Source organism: Pygocentrus nattereri, chromosome 8 (assembly GCF_015220715.1).
Source record: "Pygocentrus nattereri isolate fPygNat1 chromosome 8, fPygNat1.pri, whole genome shotgun sequence".
NCBI lineage: Eukaryota > Metazoa > Chordata > Actinopteri > Characiformes > Serrasalmidae > Pygocentrus > Pygocentrus nattereri.
This window is the reverse complement of record NC_051218.1, coordinates 5,160,001-5,170,000: the sequence shown is the minus strand read 5'-3', so window position 1 is coordinate 5,170,000 and position 10,000 is coordinate 5,160,001. Positions and strand designations below refer to the sequence as shown.

Here is a 10,000-nt window from a genome sequence, read left to right as displayed (position 1 = left end):
TTACTTTATTGGTCAGGGACAGCGTCCTTTCACCCCTTAACAATCCAGGTTTATGTCATACAAAGCCTTATTGTTCAGTAACTACAGCGACTTCAACGCAAACTATTCTAGGTCACAGAAGTGTGTATTAAAACCCTAAATTAGAGCGGGAACCTGATATATTTGTTATGGTCCATGCATTAGATAATAATGTGTTTGAGCAGTAGTTTCTGACAGGCGTCTGAGTGAAGTGTTTCCAATAAACAGCTCATTTAAAAGAGAGCCATGGTTTGTTTGTTTAAGTACAGTTTAGTTACCTGGGATCCAGCTCATGAACGGAGTCAAGGCCGGACTGAGGCAGGAACTTCTCCAGACAGTCATCAGGAAAAAGCTGGGAAAGCTGCAGACAGACACACACACAGAGGTGACATCAAAAACAACGGATCTAAACATGCAGAATCACTGCAGTGGAGTTCTAAGGAACATAATGAGGTTTTAAATACAAATAACATCATTTAGGATTTAAAAAAGATTCACCGTCTTCTACACAATAAGACTGTATATTTGGGTCATTCTATAAAAACGTACATTTTTGTGTCCCTAGCATTTACAGATTATATCATTATATTGATATATTATATTGGTAGGGTTATAATTTATTCATATTTTAAAATAAAACTAAGTTATTTGAACAGTTACACCTTCTTGAGCCTCAATTTAGCAATATTGTTTTTTAAATCAATCATATAGAATTCCAAGCACCACAGAAGAGCTCGTCCCCATAGTCATGTGTGAAGGCTGAGGCCATATTTTGAACTTTTTCTGCCATTTTAACTAAAATAATCTATACATGACTATGGAATATATCATTTAAATGACACAAAGAAAGAGACGTGTCACTGGTGTCACTGCGTAACAAAAAAAATCCCTTATTTTGTAATAAAAGTCACACTGATGACGTCACTCGACTTCCTTTCACCTGTTTTCTGAGGATCTATGAAGCGGGAGTCCACTGTGTCTTTCAGTTCTCAGAGATTTTCTCCTTTAGCTCCTGATTTCATATGAAGCTTTCAGCTGACGTCACCGGTGTGACCGACTTTATTCTGAGGTAACTGTGAAAAAATGGAATCCAAATGGATTAAATTCCATATTTTAGTGGATTTTCCGTGACTGACAACATGTGGCTTGATGCTCTGTAGCAGTTATTTTGTAAAATGCATTGTTTATTTAAAATGTCTCTGGTGTTTCCTTTATTAAGTGGAACACCGATGAGGATCAGTAACACCAGTGACTTCCCTGGAGAGAAAGAAAGGTGGACGATTCTGTAGAACGACCCATTTACAAAAACTGATGTACCACCAACACACAATCTTAGCCTCTGCGTTCAAAACACAACTTTCAAAATCTTAAGAGATTTTAAAACGGAGAGCATCACAAGCTTAACGTCAGTTTGTCACAGAAATTCTTGTCTTTTTGTCGTGAGGCGCTCAGACTAGACCCCCAGATCTCCTCGGATCACGTGACACAAAGCTGAACTTACTTGACTCATTTATGCTTTTTTGCGCAGCGAAAGTGCAAAACTGGTGACAAACATGGGCCTGAGAAACGCTGATATCGCAGTGAGAGCTGGAGAAATATTTCACTACAAACTGTAAGCTGAGCTGAAATTGTGGAGAGTGCTTTGACGTCTGGATGCAACATTATAAACATGATATCGGCTCTTATTTGCCTGTGTTTTACACGCAGCTCCTCTGTCTCCGCTCCGCTATTCAGGTGTTCATGCACATCTCTTCACCTGTCGCTCCGCTCTTCTAGCTCTCTGATTGGCTGTTGTATGAATCACTCTTTGAGAAAATCTCTAACCGTCTCATGCTGCAGGACTCGTGAATGTTGTGAGTCGTAAATATCAAACATCTTTGATAATATCGGAGGGTCTCCGCTCAATTCAAAGCAGATTGGAGGGCTACAGATTCCCTCGTTTCTCCGCTCACACTAACAGATCATCCACGCCATCAATCAATTCTGATCGAGCTCCCGACCTGGAAAATCACTTCAGATTGTGAAAATCTGTCGCAAGGTGCGAATCGGGGTTAAAATTGGGCAATAAGTATGGTGTAGTGTGGGCTAAGGTATGTTTTTAGAGCACAAAAAAAGCAAGCACTGACTGAGAAGGTGCTTTTGGCTCAACCTCTAAATCCGAACCCTTAATTACAGGCTGACGAGCCTCTCGATTGAAATTAGTGACTATTTTTACACTCAGACAATCTAATACACACTAAAATAACACGTTTCAGGACATTGAGTAATCTGGTAATATCACAGACAAGCCTGCTTAAACTGTTTTTACTCAGGAGCTTGCAAGACAACTTTGTATTGGATAAATCAATCTGAAAGGATTCCTGCAACAACCAATAAAAACAGAGAGTGAAAGAAGAAAATACAGCACGTAAACACAGAGAAATGGCGAAAAGTCACTCGCATGGAGTGACATGAGCATGATCGAGGTTATGTACATTTAAAACAAAAAAATGACATTTTTATATCACTTATTTAAATCCATGACCGTCTCTTGAACATTTACCTGCTGCCTCTTTACCACGTCAGTGCAAACAGCAGAGAAAACTGCAGCAGCAAGCTGTTTGTTTATTTGCGTATCCTAGTAATGGCAGAACGCAAGAGTTTGCGAGAATTCAGTGAGCTCCGTCGGGTTCAGCAACAACTTAAAATCTGAATAGTGTGTGATCCCTAACCGTTTAATGTGATCCCCAACATTTCAGTCGCCCCCAAAGAATGTCATGTAGTGAACCCAGGGCTTAACGGAATGTAACCACAGCTCAAAGTAGCTTTTATCATCAAAATATAATGTTAGAGTTTTAAATTAATATTTATAGGCTGATGTTCTGTAACCATGTCAGGAAATTTAAATTACATTACATTACAGTAGTGTGTGTGTGTGTGTGTGTGTGTGTGTGTGCAGCCTCTGCTGTTTTCTTACAGTCATTGAGCTACTTGATACCTGAAATCTCGTAACTTTCCTTTCACAGTATCAGCTAGAGGAGGACGTCGACCAGGCAAGGCAGGCAAATAATGTATCATAATGACTGTATTGTTGAAATGTTTTTAATAAAGGAGTGTTTATTGAAGTCCATGGAATGTACTGGTTTGTTTTAACTGTGTTATCAAATTGGGATCTTGGTATCAAGAATCATGGAATTTCACTGCCCTTGGTATCGACTACTAAATCGACTACATCCCTAATTTCTTAATACTTTTATTTTTTGCCGTATTTTAGCTCTTATTGTAGTACAGATTCTCAATCTACCTGATAACAAGATATTTACACTCAGGTTTGCATATCGCTGTTCTCGGAAGAAAACCTTGTATCTCCAAAATGGTAACTTCACAGGAGAAGGAAAAACCTTACTTTACTTTTAATGTAAGTCAATGGAACCAGAATCTTTTCCAAATCATTTTGGGGAATTTCTTTTGGTCCATCCTTCATGAAATTTACACACAATGCAAAGGACAATGGGTACTTTCAATTTATGTCAAAAACAGAAAAACGACAAAAATGGAGATACAAGGTTTTGTTCTGAAAGCAGTGATATCTTATTGCCTCAACTTGATGAATGCAGTCCAGTTCACACACACACACACACACACACACACACACACACACACACACACACGTGTGCATATTCTGAGCCCTTACAGTAGCTATTCCACTATGAGGCCATGGACCAGCCTGAGATCCTGATGCAAGAATTCCTTCCATGCTGATGTGGCACTCTTTGAGCCCTCCAAACTAAATCATACTCTAAACTCGAGGGAGTCCAACCCTGTAGAGTCTGCCCACCAGCAGAGCTATAACTCCAACTCCAATCTAGCGCAAGCGGTAGTGATTCCAGCTGTTCCTGAAAACGCTGATAAGCTCTATCAGGCAGGTTGTCTTAAAGTTGATACCACAGCTAAAATCATACTCTTTCAAAAACAACACTGTCCTGCAGGGGTTCCCAGCCTCCCGGCCCACACGACCCACCACAAAAGTTCTCACAGCCCACAAGAAGATTTCAAACCCTTGTCTTTTCCAAATGTACACAAACATACCATAACAAACAGTGTAGCCTATCGAACTTAACTGTGGCTAGAATTTTTTTCCAGTAGTGGTGGCAGAGACAATTATTTTACTACTGTTTACTGTGGTAACATTAACAGTATTTTGCTTGAGCTCCCTAACAGTAATGTTCGGTTAGTGGGACCATTATTTCACAATATATTAATAATAATTACAGTAACAGTAACAATTAGTTGTCCACGAACATCATTAGAGAACAACATTACATGGTAAATGTTCTTTTAAACTATAAAATCTCTCTCAACTTTCTCTCTTTTCTCTTAAGATTTTGAGGCACTATACAACTTAAATCTCACACTACCTGACTGGTTTCTGCAAGATATCTTTAGGGCGACCAAAATATTGGGGATCACATACTACTCAACTTTTAAGTTGTCGCTGAACTGAACTCACTGAACTATGTGTTCTCGCGTTACTGGGCAAACGTGGAGCAGCTTCATTCAAAAGCTCCGCTCCACACATGAGACTTTTTGCCATGTGTTTCTGTTTACTTGCTATATTTTCTTCTTTCTTGCTCTCAGTTTTCATTGCAGGAATCAGTTCAGATTGAGTCGCTGATCAGTTTATAATGGATTTCAAGTCGGGTAAAAAAAAAAAAATGTCTGATAAACTCTGACTGGTCTGAAACGCCATCGTGAGGCCAAACGCCATCGTCCCTCAAACACGACTTGAGTCTCTCTCCAACTGTTGACTCTGACTGTCCCAAAGTCTGCAGACTAGAGCCAACCAGCACTGACTCAGCCAGACTGAGAATCAGGCTAAAAGTCGTGTAGTGTAACCCCGGCTTTATTCCTCTCTATCTCGCCGGACACCTAGACATAGCAAGACTGGGTGGGGTGTCGCCATGTGTCTCCACTTCATGGATCTTTCATTTCAAATTAAAAGCCCCCTGCAGAGTTCTGTAATTGTGGCTTTATGAACGCCACCGCAATATTTATATTGCATGTATATACGTTATATAGGTTTATTTATATATATATATACATATATATATATATATATATATATATATATATATATATACACACACACACACACACACACACACACAAACACACACACACTATATAGCCAAGTCTATTCAGTCACCCATCCAAATCACTGAATTCAGGTGTTCCAATCACTTCCATGGTCACAGGTGTATAAAGCCGAGCCCCTAGGCCTGCAGACTGCTTCTACAGACATTAGTGAAAGAATGGGTCGCTCTCAGGAGCTCAGTGAATTCCAGAGTGGTGCCGTAATCGGACGCCACCTGTGAAACAAGTCCAGTCGTGAAATTTCCTCACTACTAAATATTCCACAGTCAACTGTGAGTGGGATTATAACAAAGTGGAAGCGATTGGGAACGACAGCAACTCAGCCATGAAGTGGTCGGCCACGTAAGATGACAGAGCGGGGTCAGCGGATGCTGAGGGGCATAGTGCGCAGAGGTCACCAACTTTCTGAAGTGTCAATCACTACAGACCTCCAAACTTCATGTGGCCTTCAGATCAGCTCAAGAACAGTGTAGAGAGCTTCATGGAATGGGTTTCCATGGCCGAGCAGCTGCATCCAAGCCTTACATCTTCAAGCGCAATGCAAGGTGTGGAATGCAGTGGTGTAAAGCGCCGCCACTGGACTCTAGAGCAGTGGAGACGTGTTCTCTGGAGTGACCAATCACACTTCTCCGTCTGGCAATTCGATGGACGAGTCTGGGTTTGGTGGTTGCCAGGAGAACAGTACTTGTCTGACTGCATTGTGCCAAGTGTAAAGTTTGGTGGAGGGGGGATCATGGTCTGGGGTTGTTTTTCAGGAGTTGGGCTCGGCCCCTTAGTTCCAGTGAAAGGAACTCTTAAAGCTTCAGCACCAAGAGATTTTGGACAATTTCACGCTCCCAACTATGTGGGAACAGTTTGGGGACGGCCCCTTCCTGTTCCAGCATGACTGCGCACCAGTGCACAAAGCAGGTCCATAAAGACATGGATGAGCCAGTTTGGTGTGGAAGAACTTGACTGGCCTGCACAGAGACCTGACCTCAACCTGATAGAACACCTTTGGGATGAATTAGAGTGGAGACTGCGAGCCAGGTCTTCTCGTCCAACATCAGTGTCTCATCACTCATCAGTATCACAAGTGCACTTCTGGAAGAGCGGTCAAAAATTCCCATAAACAAAATGTGTATAATCGCAAAACACACTAAACTAAAATTTCACTTTTTTGGTGACGCTGAATGTGTTTACATGCACTCAGTAATCCAGTCACAACAGCATTTCTGCAGTTATCTGATTATTCAAATAGTCACGTAAACAGCACGGTCCAATTTCCTAGATCAGAGTAATATCTAGAAATCTGATCAAGAAATTATTAGCGTCAAATATGAGTGCCAAAGTCGAAACTCCTCAAAGCCGCCCATCTTTTTTTAATTGCATACCTCTTTTTTATCGGCCAATCAGAGGCTGTCACGTAGCGTCATTGTCCGCTGCCATGTGCTTGACACGGCGAACAAAGCCTCGTGTGCGACGTCTGCGGTTGTTCGTTTTCTCAGCAATTACATCATATTGTTCACTGAAGCCAGTCGAAAGTCTGCTGTGGCCTTTACTCACCTGGGAAACTAACTCCACCACTTCCTGAGAAGTCTTGCAAACAGTTGTCAGTGTGGAGTCAGACCACAGAACCTGAAAAAAGAGAGGGACAGATAGAGGGGGACGCAGAAAGACAACAAGAAATGGGGAGGTGTTCGATAAGACGGTGACGGGATTGTTATTGAGGAGAAGGTTATTGTGCGGGTGGTGTGGATCGATAACTCACTTCCAGCGTGTACTCTGCTGACGAGTCTGCTTTGTGTGCGATTCCCTTCAGCTCGATCCTCTCGACCCGAACTGAAACAAACAGAAATGTTAGAGAACTCCACCAGCACCTCATTCACTCTTTCATTGTAATCATCATCCAATTTAAACAGAGGCGCTAGAGTGTCTAGCCCCGCTGTCCCACTGGCAGTGGCTTTTCGCTGTGCCACCCGAATCGCTGATCGCTCATCGCCTGTGGGCGTTTCTGAGCTCAGACCAACCATAGGTTGCCATGGTTTCACTGAAGCCAAACATAAGTCAGATGCGTTGCTGCTAAAATTAAAAACCCTGGCGAGAAATCGCTTGTGTGTTATTTTTATTTTATCCCCAGTCAGTATGTGAGTCAGTATTGGACTTACTCTAATTTCTTTCGGATTTCTCAGTCTGAGCATGTGCGAAAACAGAGGGCATAACCTGAAATAAGCTTATAACACTTTTAGAGCGATAGTGAAACCAAACACATTTCACTAAATGAAGGATTTACATATTCTTCATCTTCTAGATGACGTCTGTTCATATTTTCAGATAAAGTGGTGTTTACGTTACGAGTTTATTGGTTGCAAAGCAGAAATCTGATTGCTGTCTGACTCATGTAGATCCAGAGTTTCCCCATTATCTGATTACTCAAGTGCATGTAAGCATGCTGATCAAGTTACTGGCAAAATCTGATTTTCTGTAGTTATCAGATTAATCAGTGCACGTAGCTCCCGAGTGGTGTAACCGTCTAAACATTTGCTCAGTCATCAGGAGATCGCGAGTTTGATCCCTGGTGATGCTACAGCCGTCCATAGCCAGCAGTCCAAGAGTGCACAATTGGCCTCGCTCTCTCTGGGTGGGTAGGATGGCCCCCCTTCTTCTCCCCCCATCACTCAACATGATACTAGTCAGTTCAGGCGTCTGTTAGCTGACGTAACAGATCTGGCGTTTGGCGCTGTCCTCCGAGCGCGTTCAGCTGTCCCGTGACGTTGTGTGAGCGGCAGTTCGGACCTGGTTTCACAGGTCTTGGAGGAAGCCTGTGCTGCCTTCACCCTCCTAGCATTGGTAGTATCGTGTGATTGGGGGAGCCCTAAGTAGCGGGTGGAATTGGAAACGACTATATTGGAGAGAAAATTGGGTAAAAATAATAATAAAAAAAAATAAGTGCAAATTCAGGACTCACAGGGCTGAAAACTGAAACCAAATGAAAAGCTGACAATAAATAAAAAGAGTTTTCATGGAAGAAATTTAATAAAACTATTACGACACTTAGGCTACAGTATGTGCCACGAAATCCAACGTCCTCGACAACAGAGAAGGACTGGTCAACCGACGGAATGAATGGACACAATGCCGTCATTGTCGTTCCTGAATCCATCACTTCAAAAACTAGCACTACAAATGATTCATACAGAGCATTTTCATTCTTAATCTGCTGCTGCTCAAACTGTCTGACCACATCATTTTTGGTAGCCTACACTCTAATAATAAAGGCATGAAACTACCACTGGGGCAGTACCTCTCGTCACTGGGGTGGAACCTTCAAGGGTATATCTTAGTACCTTTAGTCAGGGAACATAAATAAACATTCGGTTATGAAAAGGTACAAATACAAACTGATGCAAGGGTCACAACTGGACCTTAAATCCACGTATATGTTGTACCGTTGAGGGAACATTTACACTGTTTGTACCTTGATGAACAAGAAATGTTCCTGCACAGAGCCTTCATTTCTAACCATGTACATTTTGGTGTATCCATACTTTTTTAAATATGCCACTACTGTTATGTTGGTTCATTGGTTCGTTCCACCTTCGGCCCAGACCTCAGCAAAACAAAACATCTGAGCACATATTGTGATATTTTTGCCATACTGGCCACCTTCACGTCCAGCTACGCTGTCCTGGCCATTCTGGCAAAGTGCCACGAAGAGGATTTAGAAAATATGTGCACAGACAGTCGCAGATTTCAGACACACATTGACAAAGCTCTAATTTAAGATATAAACACACACACACACACACACTTACACATATGCACGCATACACACACAAGCAAGCAGGGACACATCCGGAGCTGGTGCCATACACAGGCCAGTGTGTTAAATATACCCTGCAGACTCAGCACTTCCTGCAATTTGTGTGTGTGTGTGTGTGTGTGTGAGGGGAATCAGGACTGAATGGAGCTCTGTGTGCTCAGTGTGTCCTATCAGAGGATCAGAGAAAAGTAAACACAGAACCACTGCCTTCTCCCCTCACTCGCTCTCGCTCCCCTACCGTCGCTCTCTGATTCATTCAGGTCATTTACTCCACCGGGTTCCTTTCCGAACTCAGTTAACGAGCAAATGAGTGTGTTAAACGAATACTTCTGCATTTTTCTGCTCACCACAGACCTTTAGAAAAGGGCATAAAAGCCTACAGATATTTTCAAGATCAATCTGGGACCAAGATTCAATTCAGTATTTTAAGTGTTAAAGTGTCCCGGTCCTACACAGCTCTAATTACAGCTTACAGACTGGTGTGCCCACCAAAACTGCCCCCATCAGATAAGCAGCACTTAAAGCTTTCCTCTTTAAGAGAGAGGAGAAAATCAAGCTGCTTCAGATCTGAAAACATCCACAGGTGTTTCTGTCCATCCTTCCACTGTGAGAAGAAAACTCAGCGCTATGGGTCTGAAAGGACGTGTAGCTGATCAAGAAGAACCTCACTGAGAAAAGGAGACGGACACATCGAACAAAGAAGCTGAACGATGGACTGACCACCCCAGAGTCCAGACCTCAACACCACTGAATGGGTTTGATTACTTCAAAAAATCATCAACCAGCTTCTAAGACTGAGCTTTGGAGGCGTGTCTGCAGATTCTTTGAGGAACTGAAAGTGAGGCTCCTGGAAAGAGTGGAAGCCAGAATAAAGGAAATAATGTGATCTTAGATTTAGCCGTTGAGGCTTCAGTGTAATTTTTTTTTACATGTATGTAAATGAACGATGTTTGCACAGTACTGTATATACAATAAACATGGGATGAATTACTACTACACACAGACGCTTAAATGTATGTAAAACATACAGTAACCTGTGTCTTAACA

At 42.1% G+C, this 10,000-nt stretch overlaps 1 protein-coding gene across 1 annotated transcript in view; it reads right to left on the bottom strand.

The window, feature by feature from the left end:
* zcchc14 (zinc finger, CCHC domain containing 14) overlaps nucleotides 1-10,000 on the bottom strand; it is a 58,126-nt gene that overhangs the window by 23,291 nt on the left and 24,835 nt on the right. Inside the window, exons 3-5 of the mRNA XM_017724600.2 lie at nucleotides 6,902-6,972; nucleotides 6,697-6,768; nucleotides 297-379 (exon numbers count right to left, since the gene is read on the bottom strand). Of these exons, the coding sequence (XP_017580089.1) occupies nucleotides 297-379; nucleotides 6,697-6,768; nucleotides 6,902-6,972 (226 nt within the window). The remainder of the gene's footprint in view (nucleotides 1-296; nucleotides 380-6,696; nucleotides 6,769-6,901; nucleotides 6,973-10,000) is intronic.